Here is a 23,190-nt window from a genome sequence, read left to right as displayed (position 1 = left end):
TTCGCTTGCCTATTTCGACTCTTAAAGCACATCGCTTCCCTATTTCGCTTACACCTTCACTCACTCAAATCTATGTCTCTTTTTTCGGAGATGTTTGGTTGCTCCTTTTCATGTTCCTGTTTGTGTTTTCACTTCAAAATGGAGAGTTTTAAGTGTTTGGTTAGTTATCTTATGTTTGACTTTTACATCTGAAAAGTAGCTTTTTACAAAAGCAGAGAATCCCTACTTTTTGGAAAATCAGTTTTTTCCAACAACAAATAGAAAACCGTAAGTGCAAATAGTAGGTAAAACTCATCTTTGAACTAGTTACTGTCATCAAGCAAAAGAAAAAATATGTTGAAACAAAATTGAAGAGAAAGAGAGAGAAACAGATTTAAAGAGGGAGAAATAGGACATTTTTGGAATTTATTTAAGGTTAATGTAGTCTTTTTTAGGTTAGTGTACGGTGAGTCCCAATTATTTGTGTAAAAATGGTCGAACTCACGTTGACTGATCACTTATCGATCAAATGTACTTAATTGTCCAACCATCCTTACTTGAGATATATTTTTAGGATAAAATAAAATTTAGGTACTAAAGTGTGAACTTGGATAAAATTTAAGTACTTTTGGTATAATTTATCCATCGAATAACTGTTAAATAAGTATATTCAAATATTCTATTAGGTAAGGTAAAATTAATCTTCCTTGAAAATGTTAGAGATAAAATTATATTATTATACTTATATTATCTCCAACATTGATTGGGGCAAATTTGCACCTTGAGACAAGATTATTATTATTAGGGATAAGGTGCACAAATACCCCTAATGTTTACATCCAGGAGCAATTTTACTCATAACCTCTAAAATGATTCAATTTTACCCATAACATTAGCAGTCAAGCACAATTTTAACCATAACGTTGTCAAGTTGGGTCAATTTGAAAAATAATTCATCAAACTGTATTCTCGATCATAAATCTTATCATCTACGCTTCACATGTGAATCATTTTTATTACTCATTAGTAACAGATTATAAACATATGATTAGACGTAAAAAAAATTAAAAATATTTAAAAATATATTATCTACCGTATGAGTTTGATAAAAAAGATTCAAAATATTAATTTCCAATTCTATTATTAAATCACAAAAAAATATGAAATCTTTTTTTTGTAATGAACTGATATGTAATTGGTGTAGAATAAGCAATATATATATATATATATATATATATATATATATATATATATGTTTTATAATAATGTTTAAAATTGACACAACTTATCAGCGTTATGGATAAAATTGTTCTTGGTTGCCAACGTTAAAGGTAAAATTGTTCTTGGTTGTCAACGTTAAAGGTAAAATGTTGAAAATAGGTGCATGTATGTTTTTATGTGCATAATAAATGAAGCATTTATTATCCAGGAGATGGAGGATTATACTTTGAACCTAGTCAAGAATTTAAAAGGTTATCTTGATCTCTACAACACATTAATTGAAGATGAAGATTACGAAGCATCACATTCTATTTTTAGGGTTATTTGTTTCCTATAAATAGATGCTCCATATTTCTGGAGAATTAAGAGAGAAGAGTTGTAAAAAGGCTGTGAGTGTTTGCTTAGAAGTATTGCAGGAATTCTCACTCTACACGCCTGTGTAAATTGTGTGTGTGATCAAAACTAAGTAGGGTGTACTTGGGTTTTAGGTTGTGAGTGAGTGATTGAGTGTTGTAATACTTGTACTTCATTCTCCTATAGTGTAAAGGGCTTCTTGCAGTAGCTCCAAGGATTAGCCACTGATTTGGTGGTGAACCTTGTAAAAATTATTGTGTTCTTTTTTTTGTTTGTTCATTTCTATATTCCGTGTTTATTTCCGCGTTTTGTCATTGTGTCCTGGAAGAGGAATTTGGTTTTGTGATCGTTTATTTTATAAATTCCTAACATAAAATTGCATCATTTTAGATGTTATGAGTAAAATTGCTTCTAGCGGTAAGCGGTAGAGTTATTTTTACACCTTATCTTTTTTTATTATTATTATTATTATTATTATTATTATTATTATTATAGCATGACAATTTAATCACAACCTATAACCATATATAATTTCAACTCCATTTATTAATTTGACCCACATATTCAATAGGTCTAATACATCATTTGTCCTCTGAAATTATTTAAAAAGGTTGATTGGTCCCTGAATTTTTAAAGTGTTCCGATAATCTCTTGAACTTGCATAAAATATTCAGTTAGCCCACTGAACTTGCGTAAAATGTAATCAATTGATCACTCGATCGTAAAAAAGTAAGTTAAATCCGAAAGATGTATTCCACGCATCTTAAAATGTTATTACAGAATTAAAAAATAGATTAAAAATGAAGTTATTGCTTGCTCAATTATACAACTTGTCTTTTCTAATATTAGAATCGTATACTCTGATTTTGGTCGTTTTACTTTTTTTAAGACTCGTGGAATACATCTTCTGTATTTAACTTACTTTTTTACGACCAAGTGATCAATTGATTACATTTTACGCTAACTGAATATTTTATGTAAGTTCAGAGAGCTATCGGAACACTTTAAAAGTTCAGGGGCTAATCAAGTTTTTTAGACAAATTCAGTGGGCAAATGATATATTAAGCGTATTCAATATATAAGTCAAAAATATTTAAATGAGTTTGTCCCGCATATTTAATATATAGGCATAAAGCTTAATTGCACCCTAAATTATAAGGGAGGAATCAATTGGATCCTATTCTCTAAAAATTAGCAAATTGGTCCCTATCTATTATAAATACAACAATTAACACCAATTGACATCATCTTTTAAACAGCATACTTCTAATCGTTAAATTTGGGAATTCTAAGAGAATTAGGATTTAAATGTCATCTTCATTATTACTTTTCATATTAGGATCCACATTGTTTGTCGATAAGAGTGACGATAGGATCAGGCCGTCCCATCTTCAGGAGGTTCACGCTGGCGTCACAGGGGCTGTTGGACGTTCTTGGGGGTCTGCTATACTTGTCACCTTATATCGGCAGCTAGGGATAGCGAGTAGAGGAGAGTGCTCGTGTATATATGGATGTTTGACCCTCCTCTAGGCGTGATATATGAATACTTTTCGGCATTCCAGCCCCATCGACTACCACTCCAAACTCCAGACACTACTCCCCGGGCGTGCAGATGGGATGTCGGGACTCCAAGCAGGGAGGCCTTCTCGACTCGAGAGCTTTCGTGCACAGTTGGACCAGATGACGGCAGCCGAGGTAAAATAATATTTTATAACTTGCAACAATTTACTTAAATAAATGTAATTTCTTATTAACATGTTATTATATTTTTTTTTGCACGTGATGTGGTTGCCTTATGGTCCAGTCGCCGATGATGATCAGCTTCGAGTGTCCTACGCCGGGTGGATACGATGTAGAGATATTGTTGAGCCATATATGCCCGACCGAGTACTTCATCAGGTCGGTTATGTTCAGACTATCCCGACTGAGCATATTAGACCCGATACTGCATTTCAGCCATAGAAGTCTGTATCGTACAGACTCGTGCATTTCGGAGTGACAGTTGATGATACTTGGCGGAGATTTCCATCTATTAGGGGCGTTGATCGGAGGAGATGCTAGTTAGTTGGAGCCGATCCTGGTGCTTGTGTTGCCGGGTACATGGAGTGGTACAGACGATATTCACATCCTCGTCTGCTTCGTGCCCCTTAGGATGCGCCGGTCCACCATTCTCGCTCCAACAACGAATATGTAAGTTTTTTTATTATTTATTATTGTTTTACCTATGTTTTTTTCTAACATTTAATTTTGTGCAGTGGGTTAACATTTTGGCAGGCGTCGCTCAGCGGGCGATCACACTCGTGCCTGCTAAATAGGCTCTACCAGTTAGGACTGATCTATAGCAGATTATGGAGGAATGGAACCAGACGAATTGACTTGTTGTAATTTAGTCCTTGTTTAGAATTTAGTAGAACTTATTGTTTTTAACAAATTTTAATACATAATTAATACTTCATGTATATTATTTAATTATAATGTTAATAATTATAATATTTAGAAATCTTTAGAATAATTATAATATGGGTAATTAATTTATTAGTCCCTATATTTTGATAAAACACACTGTTTAGTCCCTATATTTTCAAAAACACATGGTAAAGTCCCTAACGTTTTTCTCAGTGAACTGTTTAGTCCCTGCCGTTAGACTCTCATGAAGATTCTGTTAGTCAATTTGGATTTGCGTTCTTCTTTTCCTTTATTTTCCTTTCCTTTAAACTCTAATGCATCTGAAATCAATTTTGAATGTTCTTTTTCTTGATTTTCTTCTTAATCGTTCAAATTCGTAAGCATTGTATCGGTTCTTTTTCTTATTCTCCATACAAATAGCTTCTTCTTCTAAATTGGATTTCCTCTTCTGAAGTTTGAAGGTAAATAGTAAAGGGTAATTTCGTCATTTCTGAAGTCATAAACGGTAAAAAAATCTAACAAACAGACGGAAGGACTAAACAGTTCACTGAGAAAAAAGTTAGGGACCTTACCATGTGTTTTTGAAAATACAGGGACTAAACAGTATGTTTTGTCAAAATATAGGGACTAATAAATTAATTACCCTTATAATATTTAGAATTGTTTAGAATAATAATAATTAAAATTTAAAATTGGAAAAAAAAATATTCACACGTGGGCGTGTGAACATCACGCCTCACCACGTGGTGAGGCGTGTGGTTATTACACCTCACCACGTGATTAGGCGTATTGCTTGTACGTCTCACCATATGGTGAGGCGTGATGTTAACACGTTTCACCACGTGGTGAGACGTGAAATCTACACGCCTTACCACGTGGTGAGGCGTGATGTTCACACGCCCTTGTTCCGTAGAAAGAAAAAAAAAATACATTTTTCTTCCTTAAAACAACTAAGGACAATTTCGTCATTTTCCTACACTAAGTGTGTGAAATAACCCTTGACCCACATATTTAATATATAAGTCAAAAGTATTTAAATGAGTTTGTCCCACGCATTTAATATAAGCCATAAGCTCGATTTGCACCCTAAATTATAGGTAAGAAATCAATTCGATCCATATTCTATAAAAATAAATAAATTGGTCTCTATCCTTTTTTAAATCCAACAATTAACATCAATTGACAACATCATTTAAACAGCAATTGTTAAATTTGGGAATTCTAAGAGAATTAAGATTTAATTATTTGTCATGTGTCATGGTTTTTTATTATTTTTCATGTTATTTGGATGAACTTTGAAATTGTCTTTTTTATTCAATTTATAAGTAAAAGACTAAAATATCTTTATAACTATTTGATTAAATTTACCATATCATTAATTTTTTATGATTATCAAAATCAGACCGGTCGCGGAACCAAAAAAGACAAATGGTCAAGAGTTAAAGGTTCAATCAGAGTCCAATTGGAATTTATAAAATCCTATAAAATACACTATTTTTATTCACATTTAACCTTATAATATAATAAACTATTTTATTTTTACAGAAAATAGTAAAAGATTAACATTATTATAAAAAGTATACTAATAAAAATATTTCTTTAATATCAATTAATAAATTTTAGAAATATCAAATTTATAAATTAAAATATAATCCAATTTAATGCGCATATATACTTCTTAAACTAAATAGTTATTATTATTAGGCTTAATATACCCCCTGAACTTATATAGTGTGTCGTTATTTCTCTAAACTTGCTTAAAGTGTCATGATTAAGTCCCCAAATCTGTAAAAACGTCATAAAGATACACACAATTGAAAGTTAATTTGTTTTAGAGACTTAAAATTACGAATTACACCTTTATTTTTTAAGTTTTGAATTTTTTTACTGATTTAGACAAATTGCAGTGCATATCACTTTAAACAAGTTTAGGAGTGCAAATAGATCACTGTAAGTAAATTCAGAAGGCCAATAGGTCACTTTAAACAAATCCAGGCAACTAATAGGTTATTTTAACCAAGTTGAGAGGGCTAGCAAAATAATATAAATTTGGAGGATCAATCAATTTTTTGGACAAATTCAGAAGGCTTTAGATGTATTAAGCCTTATTATTATTATTATTATTATTGGTAAAATTAAACCTTATCATTAATATTTTTTTTTATAAAAATTGGGACGAGACAGAACTAGGGCGGGATGAGCACCCGTGGCCTAAGAAAAGTCAAACCCGCAATATATTAAAAAATAAAAAAGTGAATGTTTGAACAAAAAGAGAGGAAAGAGAATAAACTAAAAGAAGAGGAGAGGAGAAAAGTTTAAGAGAAACGCAAATGTGAAATACTACAAATGTCATCATTGAAGAAGAGACTCCAAATTTTGCCAAAGCATCAGCAACTCTATTTCCTTCCCGAGAGATGTGAGAAAAGAGAATGTTCATTATGTAACTATAATAAAATAGTAGAGTATATGTTTTGTGAAAAGATTTCGTGATTCAACTTCAATTATATAATTTATTATGGTGCGGCATTCGCGTCGCCCACGACGTGCAGGTGCACCCCTAACCCGATGGTTAATCGATTGTACACCCCCTGCGCGTGAGAGAGTCTTTTCCCTAGTAATTGGTTAAAGGCTTGTAAAGTCCATTTACTTATAAACTAGTTAAGTTTCTCATTTCTTTCCTATGTGGGATGTAAATGTTTAATTTCATTTTATCTTCTTCCAAACCATTTCAAGTGGTTCACTTTGAGCATCAATTTCTCATTCATTATTTATCCGTTTCGAGTTTATAATATATTTTTAAAAAGATCTTATGGCATAGAATACGTTGATATATTTCAATTTATTCTGAATTTAATTTATTCGTTATATATTTAAGATTCAAATTAACAAAAAATAACAAACCAAAATTGTTTATAATTTATTTTGGATATATATAATGTATAAAAATAATTTTAAATTAATTATATATATTTAATGTATATAAATATTATTTATTTATTACGTCATCCGGTTCGACCAATCCGAGCCATCCAGTCCGACCAAGTAATCCGCGATCCAATCATCAATTCGGTTTGATGTCCGGTCCTGTTCTGATAACATTGAGAAAAACAACAACATTTTGAACCTTTTTACCAAAAACTCATTTTTTCTATTTTTTTAATTCTTTGTATTTGTTTCATTTTGAAAAAAATATCATTTTTAATATGTTTCTTTTCTAATGTTATTTTTTTTCTAACAATATTATTATTATAAAAAAATAATGTTTTTCCCTGTTTAACAAATTATTATTTTTAATATTTTTAGTTATTTAGATTATTTTTATTAATTTGTATATTATATTTTTTTTTTTATTTTTTTTGGTAAGAAAGGAAAGAAAAAAAAACAAAACCAACAAAAAAACCTACACCGGGATCAGTCTAGGAAGGCTGACCCCAATCCTATCCTCTAGGAGAGAAGGCAAAAGAAAAGAAGGAGGAACAGAGAGGGTAGAAACACCTAACATTCTCCCATGCCCAGCAGCTGCTAAGCGATCCGCCACGCGGTTTTGCTCCCTAAAGATATGGGAGAAATTAAGATACTCAAAGGCAGGACGAAGCCTCAAAATAGCTTTGATGAGATTCTGGCTCTTCAGACAAACAGCCTGGCTATCTGAAATCCTGTTAATAGCCTCCAGATTATCAGATTCCACCGAGAGCTTTTTAACACCCATGCGAATGGCGAGTTTAATACCTGACAAGATACCCCAGAGCTCCGCAGAAAAGGAGGAGCCCGTCCCCAAGTTATGGGTAAACCCCGCCATCCAATTGCCACCAGCATCCCGAAGAACTCCTCCAGCAGCAATTCTGCCATTGCTAAGGCAGGAGCCATCAGTATTCAACTTAGCAAACCCTTCTCTAGGCTTACTCCAGCCAACTAGCAGGATCTCTTTATCCGGGGAGGGGCGAACAAGGGAATCTCGTTCAAAGCTTTGAGTAATAACAAAGAGCTTCTTTGAGAAGAAAAATAGTAAATCAGGAATAAGGACAGCCTTACCCGCAAATAATTCTTCATTCCTCCACTTCCAGATTTGGTGACAAGTAATAGCAAAGAGGATGGCACCGTGCTCCATGTTGGCCAGCAAGTTCCCCTTGGCTCCTTGAGAGAACCAGTCCCTTTCAGAAATGGCCATGAAGGAAGGGAGGATGTGATGAGGGAGGATCCCTTCCCAGATCTTCTTACTATTTGGGCAATCCCTCAAGGCATGGCACAAGGTTTCCATATTGTCTCTGCATCTACTACAGGCACTAGACTCAGTCAAGTGCCTTCTGTGCCTATCTGCATTCGTAAGGAGCCTGTCTTTGATACCCAGCCAAAGGAAGCTCTTGATACGGTAAGGGATCTTGAGGGACCATATGGACTTCCAAATCTCCAAGGGAGGATCAGCCCTATTAGGGGTAAAAGCTTCATAGGCCGATTTACAAGAATAAGTACCATTATTCGTCAAGGCCCAGCAATGTCTATCCTTATCCTCCTCTTGATTGCTAATCTTCACTCCTCTAATGTTAAGAAGGGTCTCCAGACTAAAGAAAGAGCCGAACTTTGACCAGATCCAGTCTTCCCCCGAGTCCACCACATCAGCAATTTTCCAGGAAAGGAGATCAGCCGACGGAGGGGCATTACACACATCAATCAGCGGTTTATCACCAATCCAGGTGTCATACCAGAAGCTAATAGATCTACCATTACCCACCTCCAGGCCAATCCCCGTACAGAATTCAGCAAACACGGCACTAAGCCCTTTCCAGAGGAAGGAACAGCTAACAACCCTCTCCTTCGGGCCACCAAAGATTCTATCTTTCCGATACTTCCCGCACAAGAGACGGACCCAAAGGGAGGAGGGGCATTGCCACATTCTCCAAAGAAGTTTCATTAACAGGACTTTATTATTGTCCTTTGCCTGCCTAATACCAAGACCCCCCTGTTTTTAGACTGGCAAGCTTCCTTCCACGGGACCAGGTGAACCTTTCTCCCATCTCCAGACTCACCCCACAGGAAACGCCGATTTATCTTATCCAGGTCACTAAGGACAGGCTCAGGAAGCTTACAGGCCTGCATGATGTGGTTCGGAGCAGCGCAGTTAATTGACTGGATCAAGGTAAGGCGACTTGCAAGGGAAAGAGAATTAGCTTTCCAGCTAGCACACAAACCATTAGTTTTGTCCAAAATATCCTTGAAAGAGGCTTTGGAAACCCTGTCAATGTGAAGAGGAACCCCAAGATACTTCCCCAAAGAGTTCGTCAGAGGTATGCCAGAGAGCTCACTCAGTCTTCTGCACAAGCTATTGTCCATATTTTTGGAACAAAGCATACGGGACTTTTGGATGTTAACCTTCTGGCCAGAAGCCTCGCAAAAACAATCAAGGATATCCATAACTGTTTTAATTTGCTCCTCATTACCCTCAACGAAAAGCATGACGTCATCAGCAAAGAGTAAATGGGTAATAGGGGGGCAATGTCTGTTGATAGAAACAGGGTGGAGAGTCCCTTTGCACACCGCCTCTTGGATCAGGTGAGACAGTCTTTCCATGGCAATAACAAAGAGGAAGGGACTCATAGGATCTCCTTGACGAATTCCTCTGGAGGGAGAAAACTCATCCGACATGTCCCCATTGATCATGACCTGGAAAACAGGAGAGGAGATACACTTCTCAATCAAAATCCTCCAGTTCTCCGGGATGCCAGCTTTGGCTAAACTATCTAGAAGAAAGCTCCAGTTCAATCTATCATAGGCTTTCTCCAGATCCAGTTTGAGGGCCACAATCCCTTTCTTACCTTTCTTAATCTTCATAGAATGGACAACCTCCTGGGCAATAACAACGTTATCCATCAATTGTCTACCAGGAACAAAGGTCCCTTGGTTCTGGCTAATTATATTCGGAAGGATCTTCCGGATTCTGTTAGCCACAATCTTAGTAATAGCTTTATACAAAACATTACAAAGACTGATGGGTCTCATCTGGAGGAAGGAGGAAGGCTTAACAACCTTAGGAATCAAGACAATGAGGGTTTTATTAACCGACCTGATATCGTTAGAGCCACCAAAAACACCTAACACAAAACTGTATATGCCCTCCTTAACAGTATCCCAGTGTTTATGATAGAAACTAGCGGGGATACCATCAATCCCAGGAGCCTTAGTGGACCCTATGCTAGAGAAGGCCAGATCAATCTCTTTAAGGTCAATAGGATGGAAAGCATCTTTAATAGCCTCCTCCCCCAAACGAGGAAAGGAAATACCAGAGTGGGCACTCTCCAAGTCCACAGCTTCCTCTCTAAACAAGTCCTTGTAGAAAATCAAGGGCTGAGCGACGAATGTCTTCCTCCTCAAAAATCCACTCGCCACTAGCGTCCTTGATAGCATCAATCATATTCCTCTGTCTCCTAATGATCGTAGAGAGATGAAAAAACCTGGTATTCCGATCCCCGTCTTGAATCCAGGCCTTCCTAGACTTCTGGAACCAAAGAAGCTCTTCCTGTCTAAGCACAGCTTCCAACTCGTTCTGGAGAGCTCTAAGGTGACCATTTAAGCTATGGTCGAAACGAGCCTCCAAGCAACGCTGAACGCCTTCCATCCTCCTCAAGAGTTTATTCTTCCTCCTGATAATATGGCCAAAGATGTCTTTATTCCAAACAACCACCTTCCTTCTGAATTCCTCAGCAGCGAGGAGAACATCAGAGTGGAGATGCCAATTGGTTTTCACGAAATTCCTAAAGTCGGGATGAGAATCCCAAGCCACAAGATATCTAAAGGGTCTGTTACCTTTCAGCCGGTTACTTTTGACCAAATTAATGAGGATAGGGCAATGGTCAGAGTGACGGAAGGGGAGATTCAGCACCTTGACCTCAGGAAACCTACAGATAGCCGCAACATTAGCATACACCTTATCCAACCTCACAAACAAGCTATTTCTTTTCCAGGTAAATTTGTGGCCAGCAGCACCCAGGTCTGAAAGCCCACACAGATCCATACTACGCTTGTGGTTAAGGCACCGGTTCACATAATGATTACCCCCTCCTCTCTGATCACTTAAAAGGGCAATATCATTAAAATCCCCGGCCACCAACCAAGCCTCCACCATGTTAGAGCTAATAGAATGAAGGATCTCCCACAACCTTGTACGATTAGAAAGAACAGGATCGGCATAAACAAAGGTAACAAAGAAAGGTTTATTACCAGGGTAGCACACCTTACTATGAATGAACTGACAGTCAATACTAACAATATCAATATTAACAAGACCTGGCTTCCAAAAGAGCCAAATCCCCCCAGCCCAGCCAGTAGCCTCCGATCTAACATAATTCCAATTCTTAAACTTTCTAACCACCTCGTCTGCTTTGGCTCCACTGACCTTGGTCTCTAGAAGAACAAAACAGGAGGGGTTAAACTGTTTAATAAGATCATTAACATGAATGCGGGTTGCCTTGCTCGCCGCACCTCTAACATTCCAAACAAAGAAATCCATCAGAAAGGAAGACTACTAACACAAGCCCAAACCCTAGATCGGGTATTTATTCGGGGCTCCTGAGAGCCTAGAGGAAGTCCCAGAAGGTCCCCTTTTAGCCCAAGAGTCTAACCCATTAAGGTTCTTCTTAGGTTTCACTTTAAGTTTCTTCATGTTCATCTTACTCACTCCTATAGCTTTTCCAATAGGAGCATCCACAGGAGGATTCAGAGAAACAGCCTTACTACTCGACCCTTCCCCTGTAGAAAGGTGAGACTGGAAGCTCCCTTTATCCTTAGCATCAGAGACAAATAGGGGATTAATAGATTTACCCCGACTAGAAATAGGCTCGGCCGATTCCAGACCAGGCATGCTCAAATCAATCTGTTCATTGGAAGGGTCCGATTCCCGACCTTCCTCCAGGGACAAGACACCGAACCTAGACCCCGAGCCAGAAGCTGAGACCACACCAGCCTCACTCCTCTTCTTGATATCCGGGGGTCTGACCTTGATCTCAGGGGAAATCTAGAGCGTAGTCATCTTCCGACTAATATCTGGCGGATGAATAGAACTAACATTAGCACTTGGCTTCCTTCTCACTGACCTCTTGGCCAGCATCCATGGCCCAAAACTCCTTTCTTCCCCTTGACTTTTCTCAGCTCCACCTATGATAGGTTGCATCAACTCCTCCGCCTCCTTCCTCTTCTTAGGACATCCCTCAAATGTATGGCCAAACATACCACATTCAAAACAGATATTATGTATACCTTCATATTCAATATGAAAAACCTTATTCTGAATACAGAATTGAGAAAGAAGAGGCTTAGCAAGATCAATATCAATACAGACCCTGACAAACTTGCCTCTTACTGCCCCAATGGTAGTCTTATCGACATGGTGGACCTTACCAACCAGGCTACCAATCTTGTTCAGGAATCTATCACTATAGTATTCAAGAGGAATGCTTGGGAACCTAACCCAAGTAAGGATTCTGTTAACAGAGCAGTCATGGGGGTCAAAATTTGGGACCCAAGGTCTCAGAGCCAAAACATGATTGGAGATAATATACGGTCCACTATTGACCACCGCATTGTAATCCTCAGCCCTTGTGAATCTAATGACATAATAGTCATTATCAAGGTCAGTGATGGTAACCTTCCCTTTCTTAGCCCATTGAGCCTGAATCCTCTGGGCAAAGTAGTTGAAACTGATTCTTTTCCCCAAAACAGTGACAATTAATGCCCATTTCCACTTGGATCTCATGACCCGCTTGTCTTCTGAGGAAAGACGGATCCTAGGACACAAAGGGTTCTCAGCTGACCATCCTCAGAATCGGAATCGGAGAGAAAATCCCCATCATCGTTCTCAAAAGTATCCTCCTCCATCATGGGTTCCTCCTCCACCACCCCTAACAACTTATCCCTCCAGGAGGGAGCTCCCCCATCCTTTTGATAACCTTGGGCATGCTGGCCCTGAGTAACCCGAGTGCCTGGGGATGAAACACCTTCCATAGTTTGTCCCGGAAGTAAAAGACTTAAGTCCCCCGGCACAAATGCCTGCGCGGCTTGCACGGCCTGCGCTGCCTGCGTGGCCTGCGCGGCAAGCACGGCCTGCGCGGCCAGCGCGGCCTGGGCAAGCCGCAAAGAATACCCTGCTTGTGCGGCCGGCACTCCCAGAGCACCAAGCGCAGGACGCGTCCCCCCCATCACAACGTTCTGCTCAACCCCACGGTCCACAGCCGAAAACATTGGACCTTCTCCTTCCCCAACGCCAGACGCGGCAGCCGCAGAACCCTCCCTTCCTTGATCCAGATCGGCCACCCCAACCACCGAAACAGGCACCGAATTAACCAGATCTGCCTCCCCACCATCAGCCCACTCCGATCTACTACGATCCCTGGACCGATTCCTCGGTCTTTCGTTACTCCACCGTCTACCCCGAGGAGATCCTTCTGATCTCCCATCATCAGCCGCCCAAGCCTCCTCCTGTACCAGATCTGCACCCAGCCCGTGCCCCGCAACCGGACTCGCCAGCTCCAACACCGGCCTTCCGCCCGCCTTCACCGACCAATCCACCCTTCCCTTCGCAGTCGCCTTCGTCATCGCCACAGAGAGAGAGAGAGAGAGAGAGAGAGAGAGAGAGAGAAAAGGAAAAAGACTCGTATTTGGAGGAGTCTATTTTATTAGATATAACTAATTGAGAGAGAGAGAGAGAAAAAAAAATTGAGTTATAAAATTGATCCTGTGTTTTAGAGAGAGAAGAGAGATCTGAAAGAGAGGAGATAGATCTAAAAGAGAGAAAAAGATCTAAAAGAGAGAAATAGATCTGAGAGAGAGAATATAGATCTCAAAATTCTCCATCTTCATAAAAATTCTTCACCATGACAACAGATCTGAGAGAGAGAAGATAGATCTGAAAAAGAGAAGATAGATCTAAAAGAGAGAGAAAGATCTAAAAGAGAAGAGATAGATCTCAAAACTCTCAATCTTCATAAAAATTCTTCACCATGACAACAGATCTGAGAGATCTGAAAGAGAAGAGATAGATCTAAAAGAGAGAAAAAGATCTAAAAGAGAGAAATAGATCTGAGAGGATTAAAATATAGTTTTTTTATAATTTATTTATCGATTAATTTAAATTCATTTTAGCCATTTTTACATACTAACAAAAACCATTATCATCATAATTTTACGAAACACTAATAATTAATTAGTTATTAATAAAAAAAACTAACATTAACAACAAACAACTAACTAGAACAATAAACAACTATTACTAACCTCTGAATCAAAAAGTTACTATAAAAATTTGATTTTCTAACGGCGAGGACCTCAAAATTTTTTAATAAAAAAGTCACATGTATCTATCTGTAAGGCGGTAAATGAGCAGAGTCCCTCATGAGTGGCTCGATGTTCGGCTCGGTAAAAGCTCGACCATGTTTGGTTCGATTTATCTAGCCGAGCTTGAGCACGACGAATCTCGCTTGAAAGTTCACGAGCATGCTCGATTATATGTATATGAACAAGTTAATGAGCAAACTCGATTATAACGTTCATGAACTTACTCGTGAATAAATTTGGTTCAATTCTTATTTTAATAATAATATTTCTATAATGAAGGAAAGATAAAAGAACGTAGTTTTCTATGTTTTAAAATTATATAGTTTTGTATTACAAAATTTTTAAATCAATATAATCAATGAGTTGTTCGCGAACGAAGTTTATGAACGAAATTTGCAAAATACTCGTAAATAAATTCATTAATAAGCTTGGGAACAGCTCATAGACAACTCACGAAAAGAATGTTAAACTCGAGATCGAGCTCGTTTAATTTTCTCACGAGCCGAGCCGAGCCGAACCGAGTCGAAGAAAGGACAAAATTAAATTGTGTTTTACAAAGAAAACACTTTCCCTTACCTTTCAACTACCACAACAGAGATATATTGACACTGTAAAACATAAAACAAAAATCAGATTCAAACTCATTAATGGAAGCAGTACCAAATTTATTGTACTGCTATCGCTCTCCTTCTTCCCACTCTAGTTCTTCTCGCCATTTTCTCCTACCTCTCAGGCCAATTCAAAAATCCAACTCATTTTCTCTTCTTTCAAATTCATCTGCTACACCCAGACTACGAGCTAAGTTCCAGCATCTTCGGTCAATCAAGGCCACAATGCTCCATTCAAATCCAGTGGTTTCCGATCTCTATGCCTCTGCTTTATCCAGTTCAATTGCTCTCTTGGTTCTTCGAATTTGGGGAGAAACCGCTACTCGACGCATCTTCGACCAGGTTTGACTTACAACGGCAAGTTCTTGTTGATTTCTTTGTTGTTGTAGAATTGGGGCTTTCAATTTCACATTTCAAGTACCAAAGAGTGAAAATAACAAAATAAGAGATATAGCGATTTGTTGTTCTTGCCTTGAACTATGCTTTTTGAAGTTGAGTTTAAGTAATTTTCATGACTTACAATGGCGACTTGCTGTTAATTTCGTTGTTATTGTAGAATTGGGGCTTTCAATCACATTTCAAGTACCAAAAAGTGAAAATAGCAAAATAAAAGATATAGCGATTTGTTGTTCTTGCCTTGAACTCTGTCTTTTGAAGTTGAGTTTGAGTAATTTTCATGATTTACAATGGCAACTTGCTTTTGATTTCGTTGTTATTGTAGAATTGGGGTTTTCAATTTCACATTTCAAGTACCAAAGAGTGAAAATAACAAAATAAAACATATAGCAATTTGTTGTTCTTGCCTTGAACTCTGTCTTTTGAAGTTGAGTTTAAGTAATTTTCATGATTTACAATGGCAACTTGCTGTTAATTTCGTTGTTATTGTAGAATTGGGGCTTTCAGTTTCACATTTCAAGTACCAAAAAGTGAAAATAACAAAATAAAAGATATAGCAATTTGTTGTTCTTGCCTTGAACTATGTCTTTTGAAGTTAATTTTCATGACTTACAATGGCAACTTGCTGTTAATTTCGATTGTTATTGTAGAATTGGGGCTTTCAATTTCACATTTCAAGTACCAAAAAAAGACAAATTTAAAGATGTAGTAACTTGTTCTTGCCTGAACTCTGTGTTTTGAAGTTGACTTTAAGTAATGTTTATGTGGTTAGGTTAGATACCAAAGATAAGGAAGTTCTATCGAGAGTTAAAGCAACCTATGTTGCTATATATTCCCAAATTTAGTTGCACATATTAGGACATCTATTTGGCATTTGATTTGATTCTTCATTTTCTAGCTCATACAGTGTGGGATTCAATTCTCAATTCGAATACCTATTTTCAGGAAAAATGATCCGGCAATCATAGCATGTATAAATTACACCCAAGGCCCCTGAACTTTGCACTCCCTAACTTCAAAACTGAACATTACCTAAACTTTACACGCCCCTTTTAATGTTGATAAATACGATCACTCAACAGCTAACCTTCTTTATAGAACGGGTAGAAATGATATTCTGAGTAACTTCAATTCTTCAATGTTTTGGTTTTGAGGTCATATTTAGGTGATTGTTTGTTAGGAGAGAGAACGTTGTTGTTTAGAGGGTGAAATATCCAAAAATTGCGATTTGTAAAAGAAAAAAACAGTGATTTCATGGAAAATATGGTTTTAAAAAACTTTAATTCTTAGACTTTTTCATTTTGAGATCATCATTGGTCATTTTGACGTGGTCAACGTTAAAAGGGGCAATTAACATATGTTAGTAAAGTCTAAAGTTTAGAGGCTATAATGTTTGGTTATGAAGTTCAGGGGCCATAATGGAAGTAAGTTCAAAGTTTAGGCGAGCCATGGGTGTAATTTCATAACATTCTATGTTTTTTGTTTTTCTATGGTGAGATTGATTGATGTTGTTTGTGTTACTATGGCACATGGACTCTTATTTTCTTTCCTTTTCAATTGACATGAAAAGCAATATAGATCTCAAATTAGCTGTTTGTTTTAGGAATGAGTACTTTGTGTCTTTGTCTGCAACAGCAACCATATAATAATGCTATTAACATCGTTACAGGAATGGACTTGTAGATAATATCTGCTTTTCTATTTATCTTCTCTTCATTTGGTACATAGATGCTCTTATCTTTCCGATGTTATGAAACAATCTGGTTATATTGACATTTCAAATGGGGTAATTACAGCCATGGCCTCTCAACTTTGGCCTTACTTTGTTTATGTCCCGTGAACTTTAAAACCATATATAAAAGTCTCTGAACTTTGTCCTTTACTAAACATAAAAGTCCCTTAATCTTTGACTACTACAGTAGCATGTAACCCTCCATTGTAGAGCAGACGGGGATCATATTCTAAGCAACTTAAATTCTTGAACTTTTTGGTTTTAAGTGTTGTTTGGTTAAGAGAGGAAGTGGTTGTCTACGGAGAGAATGCTCCGAAAAGGATGATTATGGATAATAAAAGACGTGGTTCCATGGATAATGTGAATTCTTGGACTTTCTATTTTGATGTCACCAACGGTCATTTTGTGGTCCTTCACTTTGATAAGTAGCTTTGATGCTTGTAAAGGGAAACGTTCAAAGACTTTTATGTGCGGTTTTGAAGTTGAGGAGTCATAAAGAAAGGCTAAAGTTGAGGGGCCATGGGTGTAATTTACCCATTTCAAATGTATTACCATTTATTTTTGCAGAACAATTTCCTAATGTTGTGTGTATGTCATTGTTTATGATTTTTTTTTCTCAAGAAATCGAACTATTTTAGTGTAAAAAAACCAGAATAATTTCATTTTCTCCACAGTAAAAAAAAAAATCCTCTTTTCCTGCTTGTCCTAGAGGTTGCTTATCCTTTATTATTTATCTTTAGAAACTGAACAGGAAGCTTGTTCACATAAGCATTGGACTCGTTTTCATGCTTTGCTGGCCCTTGTTCAGGTAATCTCTCGTCTAATCGAACTTTCCACAATTCACTAGTTGTCTGGTTGATGAATGTCTATTCCTGGCCATTACAGTTCCGGACATCGTGGAGCAATTCTTGCATCATTAACGCCAGGCCTCAACATATTCCGGATGCTTCTTTTGGGATCAGGGATATGGAAGGATGAAGCAACAGTAAAATCAATGAGCAGATTCGGCGACCACAGGTTGCAACTTCTTAATATAAATTCAATTTCGGTTGCATGCTTTAAAATTTTCAGTATCCCATAGACCTGCACGCATAGTAGTGCTTTGCCCTTCTGAGAGTGGTTTCGTTTTTGCTTTGAATGATTCAGTCCAGCTTGTTCAGAAACTAAAAATCCGGCTCTTCTGGATTATCCTATTTGACACGAAAGAATAAAGGATTTGGATACATTTTCTAGTAAGTTGTTATAACAGTGGTTGGTGCTAAATTTTTATCAGATGAGGCAGTTTAAGCAGAGAACGAAATCATTATAGTGATCTTCTTAGAGAATGCTCTGTTGATGCTCTTTGTGACTTCACAATTCGTTCTTGTTTATGCATCAGGGAACTTCTTAAAGGACCGCTTTACTATGCTTTAACCATTACGATGGCTTGTGCAATATATTGGAGGACTTCCCCGATCGCAATTGCAGCAATTTGTAACTTGTGTGCTGGAGATGGTACTTACATCTACATTCTTTAATCCGGTTATGGTCATTTTTTATCCTACCATATTTGGGCATGCACGATTAAGTCTTAACATTATGCAGGATGCAATGACTCTCATCGTTTTTGTCTAGCTCAATTTCGCCCTCTTTTAAGGGATTCCGCCTGAAAATCTATTGGCGAGTATTGACAGATTTCAGTTTATCGGTAGTTTTCATCGGTATGTATTTAGAAAATGGCAAACTGAACTAGACCAATACCAAAAAAGATGAGGGTACTTACATCTACATTCTTTAATCCGGTTATGTCAAATTTTTATCCTACCGTATTTGGGCATGCACAATTAAGTCTTTAACATGTTCAAGGATGCAATGCAACTCTTATCGTTTTTGTCTAGCTCAATGTCGCCCTTTTTTGAGGGATTCCGCCTGAAAATCTATTGGCGAGTATTGACAAATTTCAGTTTATCGGTAGTTTTCATCGGTACATATTTAGAAAATGGCAAACTGAACTAAACCAAGACCAAAAACGAGGAGGGTATCATTGCGCGGGTTTAATTGTGCAAATTCAAATACTTTGGGAGTATTTTGACCTGTATCTCTTATCCGATATAGTCCAATCGGATAAACTCTTTAACATTATGAAGGATGCAATGCAACTCTCATCGCTTTTGTCTAGCTCAATTTCGCCCTTTTTTAAATGATTCCGCCTGAAAATCTATCGGCAAGCATTAACAGATTTCAGTTTATTGGTAGTTTTCATCAGTATGCATGTAGATAATGGCAAACTGAACTAGACCACGGCCAAAAACAATGATGGTGTCATTGCACGGGTCTAATTCCGCACATTCAAATACTTTAGGAGTATTTTGACCTGTATCTCTTCTCCGATATTGTTGAATTGGATTTTTCAAGGATGCAATGCAACTCTAATCGTTTTTGTCTAGCTCAATTTCGCTCTTCTTTAAATGATTCCGCCTCAAAATCTATTGGCAAGTATTAACAGATTTCAGTTTATCGGTAGTTTTCATCGGTATGCATTTAGAAAATGGCAAACTGAACTAGACTGAAACCAAAAACGACGAGGGTATTATTGCACGGGTCTAATTCCGTACATTCAAATACTTTAGGAGTATTTTGACCTGTATCCCTTCTCCGATATAGTCCAATCTGTTCCTTCAATATAAAACTTCAACACTTGCATAAAAGAAGGGTACTTTCGGGCTCTATTTGCACATTGCTATGATACTGAAACTACGGTTTTATTTTCAGGAATTGCAGACATTGTGGGGAGGCGATTCGGCACTCAGAAACTTCCATACAACCAGAATAAATCTATAGCCGGTAGTGTTGCAATGGCAGTATGCGGGTTTTTGGCATCTCTAATGTAAGTTTCATCTCACACAATGCCCTGGAGTAATACTCCCGACCAATGAATTCACGACATATGCATATACATTTTTTTTTTCCACCAATCATGTCCATTCAGTGGGATTCAAAATGATTTTCATTGACCGGGAAAATTTCTCCCTGTTTATTTACGTCGCCTCACAATGTACCGGTTTTGATAGTGGAATGGTAAAATTTCTCAGGTATATGTACTATTTTTCGTTATTCGGGTACGTTGAGAAAAGCTGGGATATGGTAATAGGTTTCATGGTGGTTTCTGTTGCTTCAGCCATTGTTGAATCACTGCCTATAAGTACTAAGCTTGATGATAATCTCACAGTTTCACTTACTTCTATGGTTTTAGGAAGCCTTGTTTTCTGATATCAAGAACTCAACTTGTATTGGTTACATAATATGTATCAATTCAATTCCCGTATATGCCGCGTTTGCTTTAATCTAGTTTCGTAGTATCAATTGATTAGTCGGGTAAATTGCTCGGGGAGTATTGTAGAATTTCTCTGTAGAAAAGTTGTATTCTGATGATAACTGCCATTACATGTGTATGAACTTTTTCTTTGGAAAAGACATAATGCTTTCTGTTCGGTTCGAGCTCAATATCTTGTTCGAACTCGATTCATTAAGAAAATTATAGCTGCTCGTGAACAGTTCGTTTATTTGTTCACGAGCTTTGCTCGCGAACAGCTCATTACTTATGTTCGTAAGCAAACAAGCTCACGAGTAAAACTCGTGAATAAATAAACGAAGTGCTCGCAAGCAGCTATAATTTTCTTAATGAACCGAGTTCAAACAGGACAACTCGTTAATTATGTTTATAAGCAAATAAGCTCACGAGTAACTCGTGAGCAAATAAATGAAGAATTGAAGTCGGAGATAGGGTTTCAATCTCATTTGGAATTTTTTTAACACAAGAATATGTAGTTTTGAAACCTAATAAACTAAAATTTTACATAAAATTACATTCTCATTTGGTATGCTTTTCAATTTGTCAAAATTCATTCTTGTTTTGCCACGTGGATATAAAAACCTAATCATTTCACTTTAAACAAGTTTAGGAGCTAATGAGATATTTTGTAAGTTCAGAGGGTTAATGAGACATTTTGTAAGTTTAGGGAGTGAATAGGTTTTTTAGACCAAGTTCAAGAAACTCACGTATTAAGCCCTCTCAATAATTACGTGTGTTTTTTAGAAGAAGAATAATTGTTTCATTCATAGAAAAAATAGTATATCTCGACATAAGTAATTAAAAAATACAATCCAAAAGTAAATTAGAAAATGTTGAATTTACATCTTCAATATCATATATCGTGATAGAGTAATAATAGACAACACTTGAAATTGTTTTTGACACAAGGACGAGAAACACACTACACCAGAATCGACTTTATAGTTTTTTCTCCGAAAATGACTTCGCGGTTTTTTAATGAGTTAGATTTATGTGATGATAGATAAAATTCATCTATTTTTCTACGAAGGAAAACATAACAGTCATATAGAAGATATACCACAACCACCCATAAAAAGAAAAAAAATGAAAAATTATAAATAAAGAACAAACTGCCAACAAAACTATCAAATCTAATATAGTAGACAAAATTTATTACATATATGTTGTATGTTTTAGCATATATGCTCCTATATTTAATAGACAGCCAAATATATTCTCATATTTTTCAAATAATATTAAAAATGTCCTAATCTAACAAACTAAAAATTGTACTAACAACGCAACACCTTCACCTCACCTGCCATCCTCAACTAAAAAATATTATGTCAAATGATTTAGTGATGAAATTTTATACTACTAAATTTTACGTGTTGATCTCTCCAAATTTGTCGTTAAAAAAGACCATACCGATAGAATTACTGATGAAAAATCATCCTCTATTAGAATTCTGAATTTAATTGGTGTTACATTAGTAATGTGATGACTAGACTAACTGAGTTAGGCCAAATATGCCCACTGTTCAAATAATGGTATATTTATTTGTTGTTAACAATTACAAAAACATATTTTACTGTTTAATTGATACAGAGACATATGTGCTAAAAAAAACAAATACAAAAACATATATGCATAACTATTTATATAATCAAAGAGAAATTAAGAAGGTTCCTTCAATGGGACAATAAGAAAGTTGTTCAAGGGAACATATAGAATGCTTTGTCTCATAACAAATTATCATTAATTAATATAACAACTATATAGTTTGAAGGTCACATCAACCCAACAAAATCATGTGATATATATATATGACTATTATGGAAATATCCATTTGTCTTTTAATTATGCATCCATGTACATCTTTTTTAATTAATAATTATTTTATTATTATTAAATATGCTTTATTGAGAAGATATGCATATAGATTTTTTTTTTTTTTGAAAAGATATGCATATGCATGCTTAATCCTAATCCTATCCAAGGACTAACTAAGTACAAAGATGCATCTTTCCTCTTTTCCACTTTTCAAATGTTCACTTAATTAGTTGAGTTTTAGTTTTAGTATTATTATTATTTGGATAAAGGGGTAAATTACACCTATGGTCACTGAACTTTACCCATTTTCACATTATGGCCACTAAACTTCATTTTTTCCCAATGTGGCCATTGAATTTTACACTTTTTAACACCGGTAGCCACTCAATTTTAACTAACTTCTCAAAATGACCGTTAACGACCTCAAAATGAAAATATTCAAGAATTAAAGTTGTGCAGAATGACATTTACCATGAAACCACATTTTTTATTTTCGAAAATCACATTTTTTGGAGCTTTCTCTCTCTAAAAATTCACTTTCTCTCTCCTAACCAAACAACACCAAAATGACTCCAAAACGAAAATTTTCAAGAATTAAAGTTCCTTAGAATATTATTAACGCTTTGGATTTTTTATTTTTAGCCGTCAACGGTCGTTTTGAGGGATTGAGTGGCTGTCGGTGTTAGAAAGTGTAAAGTTCAGTGGCTATACCAGGAAGAAATGAAGTTCAGTGGCCATAATATGAAAATGGGTAAAGTTCAATGGCCATGGGTGTAATTTTCCCTTGGATAAAGTACAAAAAAAAACATGTACTTTTATATATTGTCAAACTGATACCTAAACAAAAATTGTCTAGAAGACAACTAAGTTTTTTCGTTTTACTAAAAATGAGGTTCTTTTAATTTGACACTATAAAATGACCCTTACCGAACGTAAAATGAAAAATTTCAAAAATTAAAGTTATTTAGTACCACATTTACTATGAACTCGGCCCTGTGATATTTTTTTTGCAAACAGAGGTCTGTGTT

The 23,190-nt window shown here is 36.4% G+C and overlaps 1 protein-coding gene across 1 annotated transcript; it reads left to right on the top strand.

Moving 5' to 3' along the window:
* The first annotated feature begins 14,882 nt into the window (after positions 1 to 14,882).
* On the top strand, positions 14,883 to 20,486 carry LOC136200930 (probable phytol kinase 3, chloroplastic). The gene is made up of 6 exons (XM_065991430.1): positions 14,883 to 15,230; positions 17,757 to 17,824; positions 17,902 to 18,033; positions 18,395 to 18,510; positions 19,768 to 19,882; positions 20,088 to 20,486. Exons 1-6 carry the CDS (start codon positions 14,928 to 14,930, stop codon positions 20,263 to 20,265), a joined length of 912 nt encoding a protein of 303 aa, XP_065847502.1. The 5' UTR covers positions 14,883 to 14,927; the 3' UTR covers positions 20,266 to 20,486.
* Positions 20,487 to 23,190: the final 2,704 nt, after the last annotated feature.

Source organism: Euphorbia lathyris, chromosome 7 (genome assembly GCF_963576675.1).
Source record: "Euphorbia lathyris chromosome 7, ddEupLath1.1, whole genome shotgun sequence".
Lineage (NCBI taxonomy): Eukaryota > Viridiplantae > Streptophyta > Magnoliopsida > Malpighiales > Euphorbiaceae > Euphorbia > Euphorbia lathyris.
This window is presented reverse-complemented; position numbering and strand designations above follow the sequence as displayed.

Excerpts from the sequence above, each read along its gene's own strand:
- LOC136200930 (XM_065991430.1), top strand. The coding sequence starts at position 14,928 with ATGGAAGCAGTACCAAATTTATTGTACTGCTATCGCTCTCCTTCTTCC. Across the intron at positions 17,825-17,901 it reads CTTTGCTGGCCCTTGTTCAG|TTCCGGACATCGTGGAGCAA; the intron begins GTAATCTCTCGT and ends TGGCCATTACAG. Across the intron at positions 18,511-19,767 it reads TAACTTGTGTGCTGGAGATG|GAATTGCAGACATTGTGGGG; the intron begins GTACTTACATCT and ends TTTTATTTTCAG.